The sequence below is a fragment of the Mirounga angustirostris genome, unplaced genomic scaffold (assembly GCF_029215605.1).
Source record: "Mirounga angustirostris isolate CCGP_5_RB_7025 unplaced genomic scaffold, mMirAng1.0.hap1 SCAF_4, whole genome shotgun sequence".
NCBI lineage: Eukaryota > Metazoa > Chordata > Mammalia > Carnivora > Phocidae > Mirounga > Mirounga angustirostris.
This window is the reverse complement of record NW_026991712.1, coordinates 38,305,934-38,330,932: the sequence shown is the minus strand read 5'-3', so window position 1 is coordinate 38,330,932 and position 24,999 is coordinate 38,305,934. Positions and strand designations below refer to the sequence as shown.

At 41.9% G+C, this 24,999-nt stretch overlaps 2 protein-coding genes, 1 long non-coding RNA gene and 1 other non-coding gene across 8 annotated transcripts in view; 2 read left to right on the top strand and 2 right to left on the bottom strand.

Annotated features, from left to right (window-relative positions):
* MATN2 (matrilin 2) overlaps nucleotides 1–10,483 on the top strand; it is a 127,216-nt gene extending 116,733 nt beyond the window's left edge. For 4 of the 5 annotated variants that reach the window (XM_064588084.1, XM_045896184.3, XM_045896185.3 and 1 more), the window contains 6 exons: nucleotides 2,632–3,045; nucleotides 5,607–5,759; nucleotides 6,776–6,847; nucleotides 7,203–7,337; nucleotides 7,718–7,816; nucleotides 9,926–10,483. In XM_064588084.1, the coding sequence (XP_064444154.1) occupies nucleotides 2,632–3,045; nucleotides 5,607–5,759; nucleotides 6,776–6,847; nucleotides 7,203–7,337; nucleotides 7,718–7,816; nucleotides 9,926–9,981 (929 nt within the window). In that variant the 3' untranslated portion in view covers nucleotides 9,982–10,483. The remainder of the gene's footprint in view (nucleotides 1–2,631; nucleotides 3,046–5,606; nucleotides 5,760–6,775; nucleotides 6,848–7,202; nucleotides 7,338–7,717; nucleotides 7,817–9,925) is intronic. The other variant, XM_045896183.3, reaches the window with a different exon arrangement.
* Nucleotides 10,484–14,827: 4,344 nt separating this feature from the next.
* On the bottom strand, nucleotides 14,828–17,855 carry RPL30 (ribosomal protein L30). The gene is made up of 5 exons (XM_045896181.3): nucleotides 17,727–17,855; nucleotides 17,568–17,619; nucleotides 17,156–17,301; nucleotides 15,631–15,761; nucleotides 14,828–14,927 (listed from the first exon to the last, which is right to left on the bottom strand). The coding sequence occupies exons 2-5, from the start codon at nucleotides 17,586–17,588 to the stop codon at nucleotides 14,878–14,880; spliced, it is 348 nt and encodes a 115-aa protein (XP_045752137.1). The 5' UTR covers nucleotides 17,589–17,619; nucleotides 17,727–17,855; the 3' UTR covers nucleotides 14,828–14,877.
* Nucleotides 15,103–15,234, bottom strand: LOC123860694 (small nucleolar RNA SNORA72). Its single transcript, XR_006794811.1, has one exon. It is a non-coding gene; the product is annotated as a small nucleolar RNA SNORA72 (small nucleolar RNA).
* Nucleotides 17,855–24,570, top strand: LOC135364086 (uncharacterized). The gene is made up of 4 exons (XR_010410580.1): nucleotides 17,855–18,456; nucleotides 18,801–18,907; nucleotides 23,162–23,326; nucleotides 23,796–24,570. It is a non-coding gene; the product is annotated as an uncharacterized LOC135364086 (long non-coding RNA).
* The last annotated feature ends 429 nt before the right edge of the window (nucleotides 24,571–24,999 follow it).

Below are 24,999 nucleotides of genomic sequence, written 5' to 3'. Positions count from 1 at the left end.
TATCTTTTTTTAAAACCTGTTATCAGAGATCAAAAAGGTTGATGATTCCTTATGTTGACAAAGTATATTGTAATAGGCGGTTATAAATGTATCCCTGGGTGTCTGAATCAGTACAACATTTAGGAGGGCAGTTTGGCAATATTTTAAAGGCAATTCCACTTCTATTTGTATTATATAAATATACGGATACACACATACATACATACATACATATATATATATCCTTTTGTGATGTTTAAATTCTGTTCCATGTGCATGCATTGTTTTTTAGAAAAAATATTTAAAGGAAAAGGATAATGACAAGCAAGATTCAGGAAGTTCAGTACGATGTCAAGTGAAAAATAAAGGAAGAAATTGGGGATCTTTGTAGAAAAAGACTTGAGGTACCATTCAAATACCAAAGTGACAGTCACTTCATTAGTGATTTATATGACACCCTGGGAAAGGAAGGAACAGTGGGGAGAAACTGCAGCTCAGCATGAGGACAAAGACACTTTCAGGGAAGCTGTGTGATTCGTTAGTTAAGATCATGAACTTCAGGTCAGACAGACCTGGACTTCAACCTCGATTCATACTACCTGTGTGAGTTTGGACAAATTATTTAACTCTCTGAGTCTCAGTTTCTTCATCTGTAATATGAGGATAACGCCTCACAGAATCGTCATGAGGAATAAAGGAGACCATGTATTTAAAGGGGCTTAGCCGAATGCTGGCACATCCCAACTGCTTGACAAATGGTAGCTCTTGTAACCACCAACAGCAGAGATGTCCAGAGATGGGGCTTTACTGGCGAGGTGATGAGCGCTCCATCAGGAGGGGCGTTCCGGGCCAGGCTGAATGGCTCCTGGGTAGGGGTATTATAAAGATGTAAGCAACAGGAGGGTGGTACTAATGACCTTTAAAGGTCTTATCCAACCCTGAAATTCTGGAACTCTGTGAAAATGAAGTTCTGAAGGCAAATCACAGACCCACTGCAGTCTCCTTAACTACAAAAAGAAAATGCCCAATAGAGTTGGAGCAACCCTCCTGCAAACAAGTTACCAGCAAGGGAGTTATCATTCTTCCTGAGTCTGAGAGCAGAAGTCTGGTCCTTCTTGTGCTGACGTTCTTCCACTCTCTCCAGCATCCTTATTCCCCCGAGAAGCCTTTTGTGCCTTTTGTGCCTCTCTCTGCTGTTCTGTTCTGTAAGAAAAGAGTGTGTGGGGAAGAGGAGAAAACAGACCTACTGCCGGACAATTATTCCAGTATTTCTGCAATCTGCTGGAGAGCCATGTGCATGCCGCCTGAGAGTCTTTTATTTTATTTTTTTGATTCAAGTACAGGCTTTGAATGTAAATGAGGCTCTGACTTGGCCTTTTCCTCTTTTGCTAATAAACAATCAATAAGTTGAATAACAGGAACAAGCACTTAATGGAGAGAGAGAAGAATTCAATCCCCCAACGAGACACACACACACACACACACGTTAGCATGTTATTTGGGGGCCACGCACAGAAATAATTTTGCTTTTGTGTGTCCTTACTTTCTTATATCATTGTGCACCACTTTCAAATATAAGACAGCTACTTGATATCTAAAAGAGAGCGTTATGTCACATACTGTAGACTGTTTGAAATGAGATCATTCATTTGGGAATCTACATTTTTTTTACACAGCCCTAAATAACGAAAAGTCTGTCCACACCCAGATTGCCTAAGTATTCGCACAGAGCCTTCCTGTCAGCCGTCTGAGTTGCCTGAAGAGCTTCCAAATAGATAAAGAATTCGCAGTGATGATTCATGTCTAAGCTTGAATAGGTCAGTGGGGTACTTACAGGTAGGCTACCCAAAGGACACCGAGTCCTTCACTTCTTCCGTCCACAAGCATTTATTGAACCACTCGTGTGTGCCAGGTCTGGGGGCACAGAGGCGAATGAGACGTGGTCCTTGCTGAGGAGGAACTAGCAGAGCAGAGAGACGGGCACGTAATCAGGTAGACGCGGTGTTGGGCTAACCGACTCCGCGGGGCTGGAAGCAACATCAAGTCAGGGATTTTGCCTCGGCCCCTATTGCAATCCTGCTGTATCTACTGCCTTGCATGAAGCAGGTGTTCCAGAAGCCAATTTTTGTCGAATAAATTAGCAGTTGTTAGGAGTACACAGAGAGTCACGAATACAAGATGGGTGACTAGGAAAGCTCTCTGGATGACTGAGCTGAATTTAAGAATTTCCTTCTCTGCCGTCTGTCCGAATGCCCCCACTGGGGTGATGGCACCCTCCTGGAGTGAAGTTGTAGGCATCTTTTGGGTGCTGTCAGGCCCTACAGGGTACTCTACACACAGTCCCTCGCAGACTTGGCTGTCAGTGACCCAGACTACAGTGTGGGCCTGGTTTCCCTGACAATCTGTATCTCTGTTGTGTGATTTTGCTTGTGAAAAAGACTTTTTATCGATTTAACAAGCCACCGAGAAAGGCAAATATGCAAATTATCGTGGCTCGTGACTCTCCCAACCCCTTCAGTCCATCCTGTGTATTCTCTAAAGAACCAAGGTGGTTTTCCAAAGTGGTTCTGCCTCCAACTGAAGCATACTTGTCTTCTACTTTAAGTGAGTTTTGGTCATTTGACCATCTCAACTTTCCTTTCCTTCCTATAGGATGCACTGAAGGCCCAATTGACCTGGTCTTTGTGATCGATGGATCCAAGAGCCTCGGAGAAGAGAATTTTGAGATTGTGAAGCAGTTTGTCACTGGCATTATAGATTCCTTGGCGGTTTCCCCCAAAGCTGCTCGAGTGGGGCTGCTCCAGTATTCCACGCAGGTCCGCACGGAGTTTACCCTGAGGAACTTCAACTCGGCCAAAGACATGAAAAAGGCCGTGGCCCACATGAAATACATTGGCAAGGGCTCCATGACGGGGCTGGCCCTGAAACACATGTTTGAGAGAAGTTTCACCCAAGTAGAAGGGGCCAGACCTCTCTCCACACGGGTGCCCAGAGTGGCCATCGTGTTCACGGATGGACGGGCTCAGGATGACGTCTCGGAGTGGGCCAGTAAAGCCCAGGCCAATGGTAATAAGGGATGGAGGTGTGGTGTACATCACTCTAGGGTCAGGTTTCTTAAACTCACTGGGTGGTCAGAGGTGGTCAGGCCATGGGTGAGTCTCTGAGCTTTGGGAGAGGCTGCCTGTCAAGCGCGGATACCCCTTTCCTGCACTGCCACCTAGAGGCCATAAAGGGCCCCGCGGGAGTTTCAGGCCCTGGGAGGGATGAGTCTCGGCGACTGCGCTGGTTGGTCGTCTACACCCCCCACACCTGCGATTTCCTGGCCAGCGTGTGACCTTCAGTGGAGAGGAGCGACTCTGCACGTGCTCTTTAACCACAGACGAAGACACAACCGTTCCCAAACACTGGTCTGGTTGCTTTCGGATGAGCTGAAGAGTTTGGTAAAAATAGATGCCTGGTGGGAAGAACTTTTACGATACTTTTTTTTTTTTTTTTTTTTTTAAAGATTTTTATTTTTATTTATTCATGAGAGACAGAGAGAGAGGCAGAGGGAGAAGCAGGCTCCCAAGGAGCAGGGAGCCCGATGTGGGACTCGATCCCAGGACCCTGGGATCATGACCTGAGCCGAAGGCAGACGCTTAACCATCTGAGCCACCCAGGTGCCCACTTTTTTTTTTTTTTTAAACCAGTGCTTCAGGTGAACACTCCGAAAGCGCAATAGCTTTATGATAGCGAATACCCTTGTGTTTGTAGGAGGCAAAACTTAGCTTTTGAGAAAGTCAAAATGTTGGAAGAGATTATGACTAAGTTGTTGCTCAGGAAAGCAATGCCTGTTCTCTGAGGTTTTCCTGACTCGTGTATAATGTGGGGGAGGGGAGGACTGGAAGTTACTTTAGTTGTGCATAGATGCAGAGTGTGGCAGAGGAGCGTGGCCCTCAGAAAAGGAACCCAAAAGCTAGGATGGTTGGTAGAGCCTAGAGTAAGGCGAAGTGACTGGATTCCTTGGGGAAATGAGAAAACTTAAGGTTTTCAAGCAGTTTGCTTGAAAGCTACTTTCTTCAAGAACTTATTGAGGGTATTTTGCTTTAGCAAGTCTTAGGAGTGGGGAAAGGGTATGCAGACCAGGGCTTCGTCTAAGATGTTATGGGCCCAGTACCTAGACCAGGCCTGGCATGTAGTCCATGTGTGACTAATACTTGCTGAGTAAATGAACAAGGAGAGAAAGTACTAGCAATCCCATTAGTGAACTCCATTCCTCCTCCCAGAAAGGCTGGCTCACACTGACATTCATTGTTTGTGAAGGAGTCCATTTTACTGGTATGTTTACCTCATTATTGATACCTTTTTCTCTAGCCCAATAGAATAGTAGCCACAAAAGTGTCCTGTTCTGAATCCTCTGAGTGGACTGTAAAAATGGCTGCCATACCCAGTTCCTCTGCTTCCAAACCAGCTTGAGAGCTGACATCAAACCCATTAGCCCACCTAGCATGCATTTTTAAAGTGTACTGAGGGAAGTATCTTGTCTCCTTTTATTTGTTTAATTGAGATCGGTCTACCTTACTCTTCCCCCCATTCAGATTTCCACCAATCGCCCAAGGGCACGTGGTAGAAGAAACTGATGTTTATTTGGTTCCAAAATCAACAAAATTTACCTGAAGTGATATCCTCTGATGAATTTAATTACCCCTACGCATAACTAATATAATCTTAAAATAGTAGTTATCCTTTTTAGGAAGTTTGCATGAAGTCACTGGGCTCCCAGACAAAGATGTTGAACTTACCTATTCACCCTACACAGACTTAGAACAAGGCATAACTCTTGCCCCTTGGCTTAAAGAGCCATTTTTATGTGTATTTTTTAAATCCAGCCTAATGAATTAGCCAGAACAAGATATCAGTGCTAAAAAATGTTGAAAATGAGAATTTAAGTTCTTACTCTGTTTTACTTTCAAGCGAAGCATATATGGAGGAAGGGAGTCTAATGATTTCTGTTGTTTAGAAAAGCTTTTGGAGCAATTTCACATCTCTGTTGATATCTAAGGTTGGTACTTGAGTTTATTCTTTCTTTCTGACATGGGGGATTTCCAGTGGTCTGCAGATTTTCCTTTTCAGCTCAGCACGTCCTCATAAGGCTTTGTCCTTTCAAGACAAGTGGGTAGAATGCAGCTTCACCTGCACCCACCCCCCATCATTAAAGGTTCCTATCCTGTACCTTTGGGAAGTAGAAACTAGGTTAGAAGGTCATAAATTGACCTGCTTCTTAGAATTCTCCCAGAAGAGATTCCCATTTAGTAAGCAATAAGATGGTGCTTTTTTCTACTTTATCCCCAAGGCTAATTCAGGCAAAAGTTGAAGGTTTGTTCCATGACCTTGCCCAGAGCTGAGCAACAGGTTGGTGGTCTAGCTCCCAACCTCCCCCCCTAGATGCCTCACCTTCCCCTTATTGGAACCCCCTCTTTCGTTCATAGGGCCAAAATAAAAATGGTGGAAAGATAAAGGGAGGCTCACCTGGACCCCTCAAGTCACAGCACCTAACATCCACTTGGCTTTAGGTGCGGTTCACACAACTTCCAGACCCTGGGAACACAGCTCTAACTACCATGTTCTTCATTTGCTCTGCAATTTAGGCATAACTATGTATGCTGTTGGGGTAGGAAAAGCTATTGAGGAAGAACTACAAGAGATTGCCTCTGAGCCCACGGACAAGCATCTCTTCTATGCTGAAGACTTCAGCACGATGGGAGAGATAAGTGAAAAACTAAAGAAGGGCATATGTGAAGGTACCGTAGCTGACCTCGAGGAGAGCTCTTCACACAGGGCAGCATGAACCCTTGGATGAGAAATGCTCAACCTGTTCCCCCCAAGTGCTCAGGAAAGTGCCTCCCTGGTGTTCAGGGCCAGTAATGCCTGGAAACACTATGCACAAAAAGGGGAACAGGAGAGAGAAAAGACGAAATTAACAGCTAGCATTGCATGAGCACTTACTCTGGGCCCGGCAGTGTGATAAAGATTCTGACACACCAGCATACTTAATCCCCACAAAACCCCTATAGAAACAATCATTTAACTAAGACACAAACATTACACATGTCACAGAGCTGAGGTGCAATTTCAGGAGATGCCTGTAATTGGAGGGGAAAGGGAGGGTAGTCCTTTCAAATGTAAGGAACGCCTGGCTGCAAGGAGTGCTTTGTTTACAGAACACAAGCCTGCCCTTTAGAATCTAGATTTTGTTCTGTCCCAGAGCTCTCCGTGCTAATCTCATTGGGCCAGGATGCTCACATAGAGCAGCTCTGCCCCGGCTCCCTACTCCTGTCCCAGGTTCAGTCACCAGTCAAACCCCAAGCGAAGTGATGTGTTTTACTCCTCTGAAGGAAAGAACAACAAGAGGGAGGGGGATGGGGAGGGAATGCCTTTGAAACTTCTAATGCGAGGAGAGATTTCACCTCTAGGCCGGTTCCTTCAAGCTGAAATGCCTCCTGGAGCTATTGTCCCTGCAGCTTTAGTCCTTGGTCAACGTGAACCTTTCTCCCACCCCACCTTCTAGGCATGACATTTAGGGGGGCATTCTTAACTAAGAGGCACTTAAAGGGTCCAGGTTTCTCTTACTAGAGAATGGCCCTAGAGTGGTCTTGGATTACCCTGGAAACCAGTTGCTTTTTTGAAACTGGTGTTACCAAATAAAACCGAAACACCCTGGGTGACAGCAGGTAGGTGGGGAGCTGGTCTGGGACGGGTTTCCTAAGGAACACACACACATGCAGACAACTATTGTTGGTCATCTTTTCCCTCTCAGCTCTGGAAGACTCTGATGGAAGTCAGGACTCCCCAGCAGGGGAACTGCCAAAGAGGGGCCACCAGCCAACAGGTAAAATTCTAAAAAGCCAACAAGTAACTTTTAAAAAGCCGTGTTTCTAGAACCTTTGGTGGATGCCTCCAGCATGGTTTCCCCCAGACAAAAGTCATAAAGAAGTGAAAGTCAGTAAGATTTGAATTATGTTAACTATGGCTTTTTTCCCTCAGATAGGAAACATTTACTCTATACTTTAAGCCATATTCGGTAATAGCCTCTCTCTACTGACAAGTCTTTTGCCACAGTATGTCCCAAAGTAAAGCTTGTACCACAGCTAGGAATACCAAGTACGTTACTCTGACCGCTGACGGCTTGTTATAAGCACAACTGTGTTAAGCAGGTTTGACTTCAGTTTTCTCTCTCTTTACAGAATCTGAGCCAGTCACCATAAATATCCGAGACCTACTTTCCTGTTCTAATTTTGCAGTGCAACACCGATATCTGTTTGAAGAAGACAATGTTTCACAGTCCACACAAAAACTTTTCCATTCAACAAAATCTTCAGGTAATTCCAAAGTCTTGCTACCAGGTGGCTCGATACCAGCCTCTTAGCTTGCCACCCAGACTCAGCTGCAAGGAGGAAAGGAAAGGAGGAAGTAGGAGATGGGAAAGGGGAAAAGAGAAGGGCTTAAGTGAAATGAGAACTAGAAAAATTAACTGAAAGAAACTGGAGTAGCCTTCCCTGCTACTTCCCTAACGGCAACTCTCAGTGTTGGAAGCCCATGCAGCCCTCTCCTGGAATTTACTGGATCTGGCTGCGTGGAAAAAGTTGAACATTTCTTTCATTTTGGTTTCTCCCCTATGCTGATTCAGTCTTATTATTATGCATCTGGGAAGTCTGGTGAGTTACAGAGGTGAGTGAACACTTCCCATGTGCTTTCTCAGGAAGTCCTTTGGAAGAAAAACACGATCAATGCAAATGTGAAAACCTTATCATGTTCCAGAACCTTGCAAATGAAGAAGTGAGAAAGTTAACACAACGCTATATCCTTTTCTAATACTATGCTTGTGTGTGTGATGTGAAGAATTTCACCGAACTTCACAAATAGTGTCCCTATGGGTATGTATTAAATGAAGTTATTTTCATAAAGCCAAGAGTAGTGAACTCCTAGAAAGGCTTTTTTCTTAAGCAACCTGCTAGGTGTTTGAAGGCCAAGGGCAAGCCAAGCTTCGTGGCAAGCTTGGGTCAAACACTTGGTTGCTCTCTGCTGTTCTAGGGGTTTAGCAGTGAGGCCAGCCAGTCAGTATGCAAAGTAAAGAGAAACAGATTTAAAATTTAACTCTCTCTCTGCTGGGAGGAAAAGGAGGATATGTACCAGGTCTGATCTCCATCAAAGGTACAGTAAGTCTAGGCAAAGAATGTAGAATGATGAGGTTTCAAACTCCCATCCAAATTCCAAACCTTTTGGGGGCGCCTGGGTGGCTCAGTCGTTAAGCATCTGCCTTCCACTCAGGTCATGATCCCAGGGTCCTGGGATCGAGCCCCACATCGGGCTCCCTGCTCAGCGGGAAGCCTGCTTCTCCCTCTCCCACTCCCCCTGCTTGTGTTCCCTCTTTCGCTGTGTCTCTCTCTGTCAAATAAATAAATAAAATCTTCAAAGAAGAAAATTTAAAAAAATAATAAAATAAATTCCAAACCTTCCTTTTGGCCCCAAGCCACACTGCAGCCACAGCTGGTAAGCATGTGGTTTCTAGAGGACTGGGGTTTTTTGTTTGTTTGGCAGCAGAGATCTTTTATATCAGTACTCTAAGATGAAACATTCTATCAAGGGACAGCAGAATCCAGTGATTCATTAAACCAATATTACACATAAAAGGAATGGTTTGAGATAATGGAGAAATGAGTATTCAGTGTTTCCCTACTGCCCGCTGCTCTGAACTCTGAATTACAGTGAGCTTACTAGAGCTGGCTCCTATCTATCTCAACTAGCCTCTGGGGAAAAGGTTCAATTCCGAACTCTCTCTGTGCCGATGGGTTTCTATCATAAGGAACAGATGTAGCAATTCCCTTTCTGAAAGCTGGAAATATGCTCCCCTAAGTAAAATAATCTGACAGTGGTTAATGGAGGTGACGAATCCAGGCTCTCATTCTGCCAAGGGGACTGGTGGAGGGTATTACGGAGCTTACGTGAAAACAGATGCTTGTTCTAATGCCCCTCTCCTCTCCCTTTCCCCACCCCACTTCTGAGGGTCTGCTTCACAAGACAAAGGAAGTTATAGATAAAAGAGCACAGGTCAGAAGTCTTCAAGGCTGCTACCCTTTGGCCCTATCTGGCCTCGCAGGTGAAAACTGCCCAATCTCTTTTCTCTCGTGACATCTCTTATTAAGGCCCAATCCTTCTCTTCACTACATTCCCAAAACTGTCACTTCTGGCTTCTAAAGGTATGTTATGGCAAACTAATTTACAAGCAAGACAGGTGTGAGTAGAATTAGAACAAGTTTTTTTAAGAATTTCGGGGCACCTGGGTGGCTCTGTTGGTTAAGCCTCTGACTCTTGATTTCGACTCAGGTCGTGATCTGAGGGTTGGGAGATCGAGCCCCAACCAGGGCTCTGTGCTGGGGGTGGAGCCTGCTTGGGATTCTCGCTCTCCCTCTCCCCCTACCCCGCCTCTTTCCCCCACGCACACATTCTCTCTCAAAAAATAATTTTAACTGAACTACTTCACTTTGATGCTAAAAAGTATTTAACCTGAAAGATTTGTAGTCTTTTTTTTTTTTTTTTAAGATTTTATTTATTTGAGAGGGGGGAGCAGCAGGCAGAGGGAGAGGGAGAAGCAAGCTCCCCACTGAGCAGGGAGCCCGATGTGGGGCTTGACGTGGGGCTCAATCCCAGGACCCTGAGATCATGACCTGAGCCAAAGGCAGACACTTAACTGATGAGCCACCCAGGCGCCAAGAGATTTATGGTCTTGATAGCATGTGTTAAATGGCTTACTATAAACCTTCAAGTCAGAGTTTAAAAATTTTTCCAAAAGGGAAAAACCAAAGGCTTGTATCTTTCAGGACAGATTTTTATGTAGCTAAATCAAGCTGTATTTGAATGTAAATAAAAATAGGCAATTCAGATTCCTCTTCCTTAATTTGAGAGTCACTAGAAGAAATGACACAAAGGATGGAAGCCCTGGAAAATCGGCTGAGATACAGATGAAGATTCGAAATGCTCCACGTATTTGTCCATCATTGTATCAAGCGTTACAATGAAAGCAGCTTGAGCCCCAAAGCTCAGGCTATTGCTACGTCTATAAAGTTGTAAAGTAAAACCTAACTAGTACTGAGAAAGCTGGTTTGCTATAGAACACAAAGGCAAAAGTACATGCTAACTTGTATAAATTTGAGACTTTCAGAACCCTAAAATGAGATTATCAAGTGAGAACAAACAAGCTATGCAAGATATTCTGTAACATACTGTGGACATGATTTGCTTTTGCCTTGTCCCACCTTTGAGTGTTGTGATCTCATTTGACTACAAAATAGTTTGCAGTCTTACTTCTGTAGAACACTGGCTATAGGAAAAGCTATTTTTTTTGTATTGGACTTTTATCTTGATATATGTATATGGATGTATGCATAAAATCATAAAACGTATGTACTTGTATAACAAGTTGGATTTTTTTATACAATATTAAAATTCACCACTTCAGAGAATGGTATTCTGCCTAAAATTCCTAGTTAACTTTGAATGCAAGGTATGTGTATATGGGAAATGGTCAATATGCATTTGGAAAAAAAAGTTGAATCTCACTGGCCATCTGGAAAACACAGGTTAAAACCATCAGCTTGGCAAAAATTGGGTGTCCGACTACAGTGTTGGCAAGGATGAAGAAAATGGGGCTCTTGTACACACCACTAGTGAGAATGCAAATGGGCATGCTCTTTGGAGTATAATCTGTCAATACCTAGTAAAACTGAAAATGCACACAAGCCGGCACTCTAGCAGCTGCCCTCACAGGCATCTAACTAGAGGACTTTAGCACATACACACAAGGAGACCCGTACAAGAATGTCACCTGAGTTTGTAAGTCACAAATTGAAAATAACCTAAATCATCATCAGAAAGGGAACTGATAAAATTGTGGTGTGGTCCCTACCATACATTTAAAAGAAATACCATATATTTAAAAGGAAGGCACTAGACCTACATGTATACACAATAAAACTCAAAGATGAATTTTAAAAAGCCAAAGGTAGGGGCACCTGGGTGGCTCAGTCAGTTGGGCAGCTGACTCTTGGTTTCAGCTCAGGTCATGATCCCTGATCTTGGGGTCCTGGGATGAGTACTAGAGTGTGGCTCTGTGCTCAGCGGGGAGTCTGCTTGGGGATTCCCTCTCCCTCCCCTTCCCCTGCCCCAGCTCATGCACTCTAAAATAAATCTCTAACAACAACAACAAAAAAAAGACGACCCCCAAAATGACATCTTTCCCATGGAAGCTACTGTATGAGGCCAAATGATATTTTTTAAACAGAACACCTTCAATAAGCTTATATTTAAATATTTCAAGATGAGTGTTTTCATCAGACTGTTCTCCCAAAGGGCAGTGTGGTAGAGTGGGAAGAACATCTCCTAAGCTTCAACTTACCTGCAAATCATGATTCTCTCCAAATATAAAAGTTGTGACCCAAAGTATTAAACCTTCAGTTTGTATTTGTATTTGAGTCATCCAATTGATCCTGAACAGGATTTCATTAGTAAGTACTGATTTGGGTTGGCATTACCTTCTGAGAGGTACTCCTAGTTCAGGCATTGCTTCCTTGGCTCAATTTTACTTCACGTTCTGTTGAGTCCCAGCTCCCTCTAGTGGCTCTAGACTGCACCTCCCTACCCCTGTATTTTTAGCCATTAAATATTTAATCATAGTTTTCAACTTTCTTCATCTTAGGGAGAATGCCTTCAAAGGAAACAAAGGCCTCCATCCAATCAGTCAAATTTACATATTAATCCAAGATATTTACTTGAAGATGGTCTAAAATCTGAAATACTTCCTCCTTTTCCTTGTTTTGCTATCTGTATGTCTTAGGTGTAAAGGTTTTACATTCAGGTTTACTGTGGTGACCTTTACAAGCCTTGATTTCTTCATCTGTCAAATGGGACTAATAGTACTAGCTCACTGGATTGCCAAGAGGATTAAATGGGTTAATGTGTACATTACTTAGTAAAGTATCATTTTAAATAATTATTAGATACTATTGTTTTTATTCTTCAGCAGCCCATGATATCTGACACAAAGATGGTAATTTATGTATATGTTGAGTTAATGAATGAATGCTTTGCTTACCTTATCTAAGTAAAGTACTTTGGCAGATTCCCACTCCTAAATTATCTTTTGAAGCAAACAGGTAGGAGGTAGTAAATTATAGTAAATGTATAGATGTTCAAGACCTACTATCAACAAGATGAAGATGAAATTCTGGCCTAGACAGCCACAAGCGTATCAATGAGAATTAAGTAAATGTTTAAGCCCTAAAAGTTATTATTCACCCTGGTGTTTGAACTCATAAAAGTGATATAAAGTTGAGTCTGTCCTCTAGAACCTTAGCGAGAAACAGGTGTGATTAATGCCATAGAAGTTCTATGGTAACTCAGAGGCACCCAATCTAGACTGGAAGAGGATGTAGGGGTAGGCCTGGAAAAGGAGAGCAAGGGGGAAGGAAACCAGATGCCACTGCAGATGGGGGAGCCCAAGTGTTAAGAGGCAGCTGGAAATAAGATTTGCAAGCAAAGAGAATTGTTTTCCATGAACCAGATCTTCCCAAAGGCTCAACTAATTGCATTCAGGACCAGCCTAGAGTTTGGTTTCTTCACGTACCTTTTGCCCCGCCACGATACCATACCAATTGCAATTAACACACTCCACAATAACCAGCCTCTTTTTTGGGACATTTCTATCTCCAGACCTAACAGGTAGCTCAGTACAAGTATGGAATAAATCCAGTTGGCTGGAATTTCCTGCAATCCCCCGCATATTAGAGATTCCCAGCCAGACACATTACTTTGATTATAATCAGAAAATAACATTTAAAAATACCAACTTAGGCCTTCCCAGATCTTCCTGGCCAGTGGTATTTTCTCTAATTCTGGCAGCATTTTAATAGCACTTCATCACAGCTGTCCCAAGCCAGAAAGAGTGAGGTTTCCCATCTACAAGCTTTAAACTTTTCTCTGAACTTTAAATTCCTTTATTCTTAAACAATGAGTGCACAAAAAGCACATATAAAGGCAAAAGCTCAATGACCTTATAGCATATTATCACCACATAGAAGCCCCTAGAAATCACAGAATTATTTCCCAGAAGCCATCATTCCAAAATGCCTGCAGCCCAAAGTCCTTCAACAGAACCATTACAAAGAAAGGGTACACTGGTACCTGCAATATCGTATTCTTCAGGGACCCCCCCCCTTAGGAGATTAAATTGTAACAAGTCAACCTGGAGGGAAAAACAATCCAAAATTAACCCAAATAGCTGCAAGCTCAATTTGAAAGGCAAAATTTACTAAGTAAGTAGAAAATAAGCACACAAACTTCCTTAACCCAAAGACAAACCTTTTTTTTTTTTTTTAATTTTTTTACAAAGACAAACATTTCTAACAACTATGGAACAGACTAATAGGGCATTAGAGACCAGCACGCAATTCTTTTCAAGGACAAATTTTAAGCATTTTAAAACACCTTGAGCACAACAGTCTCTGGATATTAAAATATGAGCACTTTGGAACATTTAACAGATTTTCCTATCTCTGTGGCTCTTAACCAGGAGATGCTCCTTTGAAAACGTGGGGTAACATTTGGGGGTATCATTACAACATGGAAAACCATGAGAAATATCCTGCAGTATATCCAGTCCTCCACAACAAAGAATTGTCCCATGGAAAAATGTTAGTAGTGCTCCCAAACTGATAAAATACTGAGTAACTGAACAACCAGTAAGAAAACCAGTTGGTAACAGCTATTCTTCCAATTGTATCTACAACCTCAGATTAACTTCAGACACAAACTAAAATCATGCAATATTAACCCATTCCCCTACCTATAAAACTGGGAATTTGACCCATCCGTGGTTGTTCCATAGTGATTAAAAAGGGAGTCTTGTGACTCCAAGTTCAGTAAATACTGGACGCTGACATTCCATATGGTGTATAGATGGCATCCTCATCTCCTATGTCTCACTCATCTACTATCCAAAACTGCCTACGAGAGCTGAATAAGATCTTAAGTCCAAAAGACATGGTTATTTCTGACACTGTTGCAGCCCGAGAGCCCAGCACAGATTGTGTATACTCTACCAGCAACATTTGACTCTGTAAATCAGGATATATCTAAATCAGTATTTTTCCCAAAATAACTCCTGGAAATGTCCCAAAGGAAATAACAGATTTGGGAAAAGGATTCCCATCAGACATATTTGGGAGACATAGTATGCAGTTTCCCAAAAATCTGAATGCCAAATACACTTCAGAGTGTATCTTCTAGGAATAAAATGATATAAAACGATCTTTGGCCAACTGTGGACTTAGCACTTACTGAAGATCTGGGATTCTTCTGAAGTGCTCCAAGTACAGATCTTCTACCTCAACCACTACACACCCTTAGGAAAAATCCGTCTTCATTAAAGTTCAACAGAACTTTTCTCAGACAACACAAAATTTTGGGAGGAGAGTACATATTTCATTTAATCCTCTCTGCTACTCAGATTTGTAGATTTAAGCTGGGATTACAATTCTGGTTAAATTCTGGGTATTGATCTTTGCTGCCTCTCAAACTCAAATATAAAATGCCAACAGTATCAACAATTTTAAAAGACTGTAATCTTTTAAAAATCTAGTAGAGGAAAGGAACTCTGCAGTCCCTTTACAAAAAGGAAAACAGAAACTGGGACACATAGCTCTTAACCAGAAAGTCTTGCCACCACATCTAACTGCCTCATCCTCTCAAATCCTATCTTTAGGAAAGTGTATGGAAACAAAAAGATATAAAGAAAAAAACTGCAATGAATACAGTGTTTTTAAAACAAGTAGTGGCCAGTTTTATTAAAGAAAAATTTTGCGTGATTTACTTTTCACCAGTCTGTTCTGGCATGCTTCGAATGATATCAGAATCACCTAGAAAATAAAACACAATAGTTTTACAATTCATTTAATTGCAACTGGTAATCATCAAATTAGCAATGGCTATCTTCAGAAGTTGTGACACTAGCTTTGCTGTCATTTCTCAAGGATAATCAGATACCAAGTCACAGGCATTTCCCGTATATGATACATCATATAATCAGACTTGGTTTATCACCAGCATTGATAAAACCAGACCTAGGGAAAGAACTAGGTCTGGGGACACATGCATGGTCTTAATATAGCGAATGTTTAGCCTGCCCTGATTATTACAAAATCAGAACAGCGAGAATATTCGCGGTATTTTATGAATTAAAAACTCATAAGTTCAAAACATAACATGATCTGTATTTGTAGGCACTTCTCAACTTAATTTCTTAGGCAGCCAATAAGGACTCCTCTCTTCTACTATTTCACCTGATTACTCTCCACCTTTATAACTTCACCTTTACCAAGGTCCTAAATTATTTAAGTGCTTCAAGCAAAATTCATTTCAAAGTAAAAAAATTCATTTATAACAAGATCTATTACAGTGTACGGATATTATCAATTCTCTGTGAAATAAAACTACAGGATATCCCTTGCTCTATCCAAATTCTCAATATCTGAACCTAGGAACCATAGACATTGTACAGCAAAGAATACCTGTAATTACATTATAAAGGAAAAAAAATTATTCTATGACTTAAAAACATACCTGGATCAATGATAGCCAGGGTGCATACTCTGTAGTATTTCCCACATGCTGTGCCCAATTCAATATTATTGCCACTGTAGTGATGGACACCAGTTTTGGCCAACATGGCATAGTATTCTATTTCAGATTTCCTTCAGAAACCAAAAGACAAATAAATAAATACCATAAAAAGTGACTGACAGATAAAATGTTACTACTTTCGTCATTAGTTTTAATGCTGGTAAGGCTTTCCAACAGTAACTAAACCAGTTGTTACTCTTTAAAAAAAGTACCACATCCATAAGCCAATACAAACCATCCTTCCCTTTGATCCCTTATATGAAATGGGACAAGCAGCAAGTATCTTCTATGTTTAAGACTATAACTATGCTCATGAAAAAGAGAGTAGGATGTGAAATAAAAGTATTTACTGAGCAATTACTAGTCACCAGACACTTTACATTATCTAATTCCACAACAACCTCTTAAGTAGTATATATTCCTTTTTTTTTTAAACTAACGAAGACATTCAGGCACAGAATAGTAAGTGGAGGTTCCAGAATCCAAACCCATGTTATCTTTAAAAGATAAGCTATTTCTTTGTCTGGTGCTCTGAATCCTAGATGAGGAATATTACTTACACAAAGCTAACATTTCTGTGTCAACTGAGTAGGTGGACATTCAGGGTTTTACAAATCCTTCTGAAGGGAGTCCTAACAGATCAGTACCACTACTCAAAGTATGGATCCACAGACCAGCAGTAATGTGAGTGCTTGTTAAAAATGCATGTCAAGTCCCAACCCAAACCCATGAAATCAGAACCCAAATTTAACAAGATTAGCAGTAACTGTGCACATTCACGTCTGAGAAGCACTGCCACAGAAGATAAGCTTAAAGACCAAACCATGGGAGGGGATGGAGGACAGAGCACTCCAGGAAAGCCAATTATGTACAGACACCCTATATAAAATCCTGTGCGCAGGTTATGCATTACCACAGAAAAATCAATGTGCTGGAGGGAATTGATCACACCGCTTATATTCTGCACAGTCCAAGTTTCTTTACCTTATTTTCCATACTAAGTTCAATTTCAAAACAGTGAGGTCAAGCAAAAACTTGGGGAATTAGGAACCTGAAGCTCCACGGCCAGCCTGAACTTTTATCTTAGCTTTTCTACACTAAAACGAGTTCGAAAAATGAAGTATTTTAAAGAAATGACCAAAAAGGCAGGACACAAAACACATGGTGAAACAAGTATGTGTCTGTGCTTCCCTCCAACTTTGATGTTGTGGCTTTTACCCCTCTGCCACACATTTTTCCCAAAGATGAGCTTACACAATGAGAGAACATGATGGAGGGCCGGGGCTGTCAGCCCCAAACACCACGAAAGAAACCGTAAATTCTCCTGTAAGTGCTCGCTTGTAAAACAAATTTTACATAAAACCGAGTCCGTACTACCCAGATTGCCCATGGTAACACTCCTGGGTATTCACTCCGATCAATATACAGTGGGCGACACACACACCCTCAAGGTTCCTTCGATTACCTCAAGGCTGGGCAGTTGTTGGCGAGGATGACCAGTTTCGCTTTGCCATGTCTGATCATTTTCAGAGTCTGCTTGTACCCCAGCACGTACTTTCCACTTTTCATAACAAGCTGGAGCCTGGAGTTGATCGACTCCAGCGACTTTTTCTACAAAGCAAACATTTAACACGGATCTTAAGGCCTTTTTTTTTTTTAACCATCTCAAAACAGCATCCAGCTTTCTGGAAGCCGAGCCCTTTAATAGACCTCCCAAGTCTAGGATCCTAAGTCACTGAGAGGACCACTCGGTTTCCTCTCGGGCCCCTCCATGCCAGGGGGCTTGCTGTCTCCCCAGTGTGCTCAGATCTGCCCGCCGGGGCCAAGACTCATTCCTCCACGTGAATCGGCTTCCGGCCCTGGCGCGTTTCACTCACCGTCTTCTTTGCGGCCACCATCTTCCTGTCTTAGATGCGGGACGGCCCCAACCTAGAACATACAGAGGACAGGACAGGAAGTTTAGGATCGCAGCTCCAAACGGCAACGCGCTGGGATCCCCGCGCTGCCTAAACGTCGGCCACGCAGTGCCCACTCACCAAAACCAGCCGCCAAAATGGCCGGGAAAGGAAAAGGAAAGAGTTCCCACAATGCAAAGCTCTTCACCGCGAAGCCTGGACGCCGGAACCGGAAGTAAGCCTCAAGCGGAAGGGGCGGGGCAAGGAGAGGAGGGCCGTTGGCTGCTGCTGGTTGTATGGTTGGTTAGAATGGCGGCAGACCCGTACTCTTACTCTCTGCTGCGGGCCTTAAAGTTGTGTTAGTCTGTTGCTCCCAGCTGCGAACTCAGGAACCGGGGAACGTTGAACCGGGCGGGAGTTGGAGAAGCCGACTGAGAGTGAGGCGGGAGCGACGCTGAGAAGGGGCGGCGGCGGCTGGACCACGGTCTTAGTGCGGCGGAGCTCATCCATCCCGAAGCCGCGGCTCTTGGAGGGGACTCCGGTGCGCCTCAGCTCCTGGGTCTACCGTCCCGCGTCACCTACACGCGGGCCGAAGCAACTGTGCGCCCTGTCCTGCCCTCGCCCAAGTTGCCGGCCTCTTTCGGAGAACGGTGGCGCCCCGCGCTGACTTCCCCAAACTCACCTTTTTGGTGGCGGTGTTAGCGTAACCTTGTAAACCGAATCTTCACAGAGCAATAAACAGATCTCTTTGACAAATCTTTTTGTTGTGAACGTTGGGCCTTGATATAAATGTCCAATGACGGATCATTAAAAATAGCGAGCACAGAGCGTCTCCCACTAGTACCCAAAGAGTGTAAAATCGGACCAGTAGGTAAGCAGTCATCGTATGTCAACTTTTAGGAATATATCGTACAGAAACAGTCACAGTTTCTTAGTCATGTGAACAAGGATATTTATTTCAGCATTAATTTTAATAGCAAAAGAAATTAGAAACATAAAATGCTCATCATTCTTAATGTATGTGTTTGTATATGCATAGAAAATTCAAGTCTGGAAAGCTAATCATCAAAACTTACCACTGGATAAGGTATGAGGAGAGTGGGTGATGAGAAGACATTTTTTTACCTTCTATATTTCAATACTACTTGAATTATTTTACAGCATGCATTGTTATGTAAAGTTCCTTTTTAATAATAAAGTGGTGATTTTAAATAGGTCTTGTGAAACACCAGTTGTATCTGAAAGCAGTATTTCTGAAAGTATGGCTCCCAGATCACCTGATTGAGAATCACCTTGAATTCTGACTCTTGGACCCCACCCAGGTATGTAGAAGAAATCTCTGGTGGGGCATAGGAATCTCAGTTTAATATGCAGCTTCGGGGATTCTTACAAATACTAGAATTTGAGAAGTAATGAACTAAAGAATGAGGGACACCTGGCTGGCTCAGTTGGTACAGCATGCAACTCTTGATCTTGGGGTCCTGAGTTTGAGCCCCATGCTGGGGGCAAAGGTTACTTTCAAATAAACACAAAAAACTGAAGAATGAGATAGCCAAGTTGGGTTTGAGGCATGCCTGCTTAGGTAAAGACAAAAACTAAATAATGAAGCCTTATACTTATATATTGAGCCGTATATTTTCAAAGCTTTTTAATACTTTCTCCCAAAGTGATCAGGATAGATATTATCCCCATTTTAGAGATTAAGTGATTAAAGTACTTGATAAGACTTTGCTGGGGTGCTTTTCGCTATACGATAACAAGTTTCTGGTTCTTACTATATATGTCCTCGCTATACTTTAAAGATCCCAACGATCTTAATATGGTTTTGTACTGGAAGCCAGAGAAGCTCAAAGCACTTATTTTATGTATGAAACGTGACCACTAAATGTTTGAGAATTCTTCTTAGGGAATCTTAACTGATTTTGCCGTATCTCTTTGGAGACAGACTTAGGTTCTTGGTTTTTCTATTTAATATCTGCTTGACTTGGGGCAAATTGTCTAAACTCCCTAAGCCTCAGTTTCTTCATCAGAAAACTAGAATAATATGTTTACCTCGTAGTATTGTTGTGAGGATCCCAGTAAACGTAATGGTGTAAAAATCACCTAGCATTGGGCCTTGTACAGAACAAATGTGCAGTGAATATTAATTCTCTTCATCAGTCCAACTCCCATCTCTTCAATCTTCCTACCACAGCCACCTGCCCACACCTAAAGTCTTTCACAACATCACAAAACCTATACACTAGGGGAAGAAACACCATGCAAAAATGACAGTCATATCTTTTGACTCAAGAAGATTTTATAAAATTTTCCACACTTGTATTTATCAGAGCAGGAATTGGCATACTTTTTCTATAGAGGCGAAGAATAAATACTTTAGGCCTTTGGGGCCATATGTTCTCTGTGGCAACGACGCAGCTCTGTCATAGCACAAAAGCAGCCACAGGCAATAGATAACAGCTGTACTCCAATAAAACATTTACAGAATCAAGCGGCCAGCCAGATTTGGCCTGCAGGCCAAAGTTTGCTGACTCCTGTGTTAAAAGATTACTCTTACTATTATTAAAAATAACTGCTTTAAGTCATGTCCTTCTTCCAAAGAGATGTATGTTGAAGTATATATGGATGAAGTGTCATGATTATCTGCAACTTGTTTTTGAATCGCTAAAATAAATGTAAAAATCTAAAATAAATGAAGGTAGGTAGAGCAAATGCAGCCAAGTGTTAACAACTGTTGAATTTAAAGTGGAGGGTATATAGGTGGTGGTTGTAGCATTAAACTTTTTTGAGTTTCAAAATCTTCATAATAAAAAGTTGGGAAATACATATGCTTTAAGAAGGGGTTTTGCCATCTAGATATTATTTTGTTTTTTCTGGGTATCAGTCGGTAGCATTTCAGAGTGATTTTGAAAAAATATCAACAGGTAAATGTGATAGAACAGAATTAACACAAGGCTTTGGTTTTCATTCACCAAAATTGCTGCTCCAGGTTTCTGAGAACTCTGCAGGCACCTGCATTCATTGTGCTTTTGGTTTATACTTGCTATGGGAATTAAAAGTGACAGGCTGCATTCCCTGTTAGAGCAAATACTAACAAGTTCATCTGATATTCATTGGTTCAGTACACTGGCCCATCCCTTATTGTTAAGCAGTTAAAACTATCATATTCATTATCATCAGCTATTAGTTATTCAGTGTCCAGATTAGGAAGCAGCCCATTAGTACAGGTGACCCTTGAACAACTCAGAGGCTAGAGGCACTGACCCCCCATGCATTTCGAAAATCCATGTATAACTTTTGACTCCTCAAAGACTTAACTACTAATAGCTTACTGCTGACCCGAAAATCCTTATCGATAACATAAACAGTCGATTAATACGTTTTATTTTTTAAAGATTTTATTTATTTGTCAGAGAGAGAGAGAGCACAAGCAGGGGGAGTGACAGGCAGACAGAGAAGCAGGCTCGGTGCAGGACTCGATCCCAGGACTCCGGGATCGTGACCTGAGCTGAAGGCGGACGCTTAACCGACTGAGCCACCAGGCATCCCAACACATTTTTTTTTTTTAAAGATTTTATTTATTTATTTGAGACAGAGAGAATGAGAGAGACAGAGAGCACATGAGAGGGGGGAGGGTCAGAGGGAGAAGCAGGCTCCCTGCTGAGCAGGGAGCCTGATGCGGGACTCGATCCAGGGACTCCAGGATCATGACTTGAGCCGAAGGCAGTCGCTTAACCAACTGAGCCACCCAGGCGCCCCACATTTTTTATATTCTGTGTATTATATACTCTGTGATAAAGCAAACAAGACAAAAGAAAATGTTACTAAGAAAATCATAAGAGAAAGTACATTACTGTACTGTACCGGAAAAAAAGTCCATGTATAAGTGGACCCTCCCAGTTCAAATCAGTGTTGTTCAAGGGTCAACTGTAATTTAGAAGTCTATTTGTTTAACTCAACCTTCACATTCTTAAGTCACCGTGGACATAATACATGCTCAGAAATCTGGTGAAGAGAGGAAGGGACGGTGAATCTAAGTGAAAATATCCTGTAAACCTAATGAATGTTGGTCACCTTTCAACTAACTAAACACACATACACGGATACAAGAATTCTGAACCATTAGAGGACAATAATAAGGAATCCAAAATATTTCTCCTATGCCCCTCTCTTTTCAGACTGGGAATGCTCCAGACCGCACTGGATTAAAAATAGGCCAGAGAAATGCTTTCTCCTTTTTTTTAAAAACCATTTTTCCATCCAAGGAGCTTATGTTTTTTAAATACTCTTGGATACAAAGAACCCAGAGTACTTCATTCACTATTTTAATGTGAAGGAGTGACACTTGGAACGTAGAGTGATGTCTATAAATGTTTGTCTTTGGGTTATTTTATATTTCTTAGAGTCAGTTTTTAAAATTTTAGTATAAATGGGATTCCTATGTTTCTAAGTGTCTATAATATGACATTTTACATATTATTTTCAATAATTTGAAAAGCCTGCCATGTACATGTACTTTTATCCTTAATAAAGGTGTGATACACAGGCTAAAATACCAATTTTTTTGCTTTTAACTGGAACTTAATAATGTAACATTGTATGTCATGCTGATCAGAAAATGTTACTGATTAGTTAATGGAGAAATAATAAATGCAAATTTGGGACAACATCAAAACATGAGTATGTTGAAGAAAAATGATGAAGGTGAAAAGATTTATGACTATGCCTTCAAAATATAACACATCAAGGTACTATCAGCATTTAAAATGACAGTATCAGTTATATCCAGGTATTATCAAGATAAGACTGAAGGAATAAGACAGGACAGGTAATTGCTAAGAAGGAGAGTGATCAGGGAGAGGGGAAGTAGGGTAAATATTGTATATTAGTCTAGATAATTAAGTTGTAAGCAACAGAAACAAACTAGCTCAGTTAAGCATAAAAGGAAAATTATGTTGTAGTTCACCAAATGAACAAGAAGCCTGGAGAGCACAGATCTGTGTATATGGTCATGGAAGAAGCATCCCATTTATTAGTCACTGGTTCAAAACATACTCTGCAAACCATAGGGCAGCACCCTCACCTTCAAAGATGTTTTCTCTTGGCTGGTGCCATAACTGAGTGTTTAATGTGCCCCTCCATCATCCTATAGGTTTAGCTTCTTCTGGATGTGGAGGTAGATGAAAAGACCAGTAGATCACATAGAAATTCACCTATTACTTTACTTGTCTCATAGTAAAGTGAGTTATTTGGTAAGATACAATACTGAATGTAGTGTCTTGGTGTGTAATGTCTTGAAGATACTATCCTGATATGCAGGAAAATCAAATCTAATCCAATGTCTATTAAAATAAAAAATACCAAAGAGGTTCAATCACTCTTTCTGTTTCCAAAGAGGTCTTATCACTCGTTCACGAAGTGGCTGATAGGCCCCTTAAGGTATAGGTACCATTTCGGAGGCTTGTAGTTGGTCACTCTTTAGTGCTACCGGCAAACTGGGCCCTCAGCCAGGTAAACCATGTTAAGTGGAGGAACATGCAGTTGAGCTCACGTATGTCTTCTTTCTCTGTTGTTAGAGCCATCCTATTCCTGAGCCCGTTGAGCAAGCACTGAGGTGGCTCATGTAAAAGACTAATATCCACAGGACAACGGATTATTATTGTTCACCTGATTATAAAATGCTTCCTCTGAAGAAAATGGAAGAGACCATGGCTTGGCTGACAAATTATCTCCAAGGAAAAGTAAGATACCCCAGTCAACTCCTAAAAAATAGTTGATGGGGAAAAGTGGGTACTTAACTAAGGGCCCAGTAAGCCCTGGTTTAGCATGAAAGCATTAGGATTCAGAGAATTTCAAGTTAGTGTTTATATTTAACTAATCTGTGAGTTATTGCATCTCTTTTGAGGAAGAATGGAATTTTGAAAAACTTTCACTAGCTAAATCAAATTAAATGTGACTTTAAAAAAAGAGCATCTTCTGAAGTGGGAGCCTGCTGTGGACTGACTTGTGGCCCCTCCCTCCCCCACTCATATGTTGAAGCCCTTACCCCAATGTGATTCAGTGGGGAGGTAGGGTTGAGGAGGTAGTTAGGGTTAAATGAGGTCATAAGGGTGAGGCCCTAATCTGTTAGGACTGTGGCCTTGTAAGAAGAGGAAGTCTCAGGGGTGCCTGGGTGGCTCCGTTGGTTGAGCATCTGACTCTTGGTTGCAGCTCAGATCATGATCTCTCTCAGAGGTCATGGGATCAAGCCCCGCATCGAGCCCCACTCTCAGCGGCAGAGTCTGCTTGAAGATTTTCTCCCCCTGCCCCTCCCCCACTCGCTCTCTCTTGCCCTCTGTGTCTCTAACATAAATAAATATATCTTAAAAAAAAAGAAGAAGAAGAGGAAGTCCCCCAACCCCCACCCCATGTGAGGACACAGTGAGAAGGCTGCCATCTGCAAGCCAGAAAGAGTTCTCACCAGAAACCAAATTGGCCAGTACCTTGATCTTAGACTTCCCAGGCTCCAGAACTGTGAGAAATAAATATGTTATTTAAGCCACCCAGTTAATGGCATTTTTGTTACGGCAGCCCAACCTATGAAGGCCTTTTGATAGCATTTATATAAGACATAAATATTCCCCAAATTGTGGCCTGTTCTGAAAGGTCCATCCACGTACCTCTCCCCCTAAACTTCCTTGCGCTAATCCTGTAATTTTGCTCAGGGACTTGGAATCCAGCCAAATCCTTAGTTAGCCACTTTCAAAGTACTTCTCTTTCCTTGGAGCACAATAACCCTGATTAGAAGGTTAGGAGGAGAGTTCTAGTACGTATTTGTAATGTTATAAAGTGTACTTCCTCAAAGATACCCAGTCTCCTCTTCATTCAAAGGGATTTGGGAATTGATTGCTGGGCAGCCCAGGCGTTGTCAGGCCTACACTGCAGGAGGGAGAGGAAGAGGGGAAAAAGAGACGAGAAGGGATAGGAAGGGGAGGAGAAGTGAGGTAGAGAAGGGAGGGAGGGAGACCTCTAAACACACCGTAAAGACCATAGCTGTGTACCCCCATGACCCGTAGAGGGAAATATGTCAAGTTTTAGACAATTTGAGCATCCAAATTAATAATGATGTGTTAGGATCTGAATTGTGCCCCCCTCATTCATATGTTGAAGTCCTAAACCGCTATAGTTTGTAATATGGCTGTTTTGGAGACAGGGCCTTTAAAGAGGTAATTAAGGTAAAATGAGTGGGCCCTAATCCAATATGACTGGTGTCCTTGTAAGAAGAGGAGATTAGGACATAGATACTTATACTGTGGGAAGACCATGTGAAGATATATGGTGAACACTGCCATCCCAACCAAGGAAAGGCCTTCAAAAGAAACCAACCCTACTGACATCTTGTTCTCTGACTTCTAGTCTCAGAACTATGAGGAAA

Excerpts from the sequence above, each read along its gene's own strand:
- RPL30 (XM_045896181.3), bottom strand. The coding sequence starts at position 17,588 with ATGGTGGCCGCAAAGAAGACG. Across the intron at positions 17,302-17,567 it reads TGGTGGCCGCAAAGAAGACG|AAAAAGTCGCTGGAGTCGAT; the intron begins GTGAGTGAAACG and ends TTTGCTTTGTAG. Across the intron at positions 14,928-15,630 it reads CCTGGCTATCATTGATCCAG|GTGATTCTGATATCATTCGA; the intron begins GTATGTTTTTAA and ends TTTATTTTCTAG.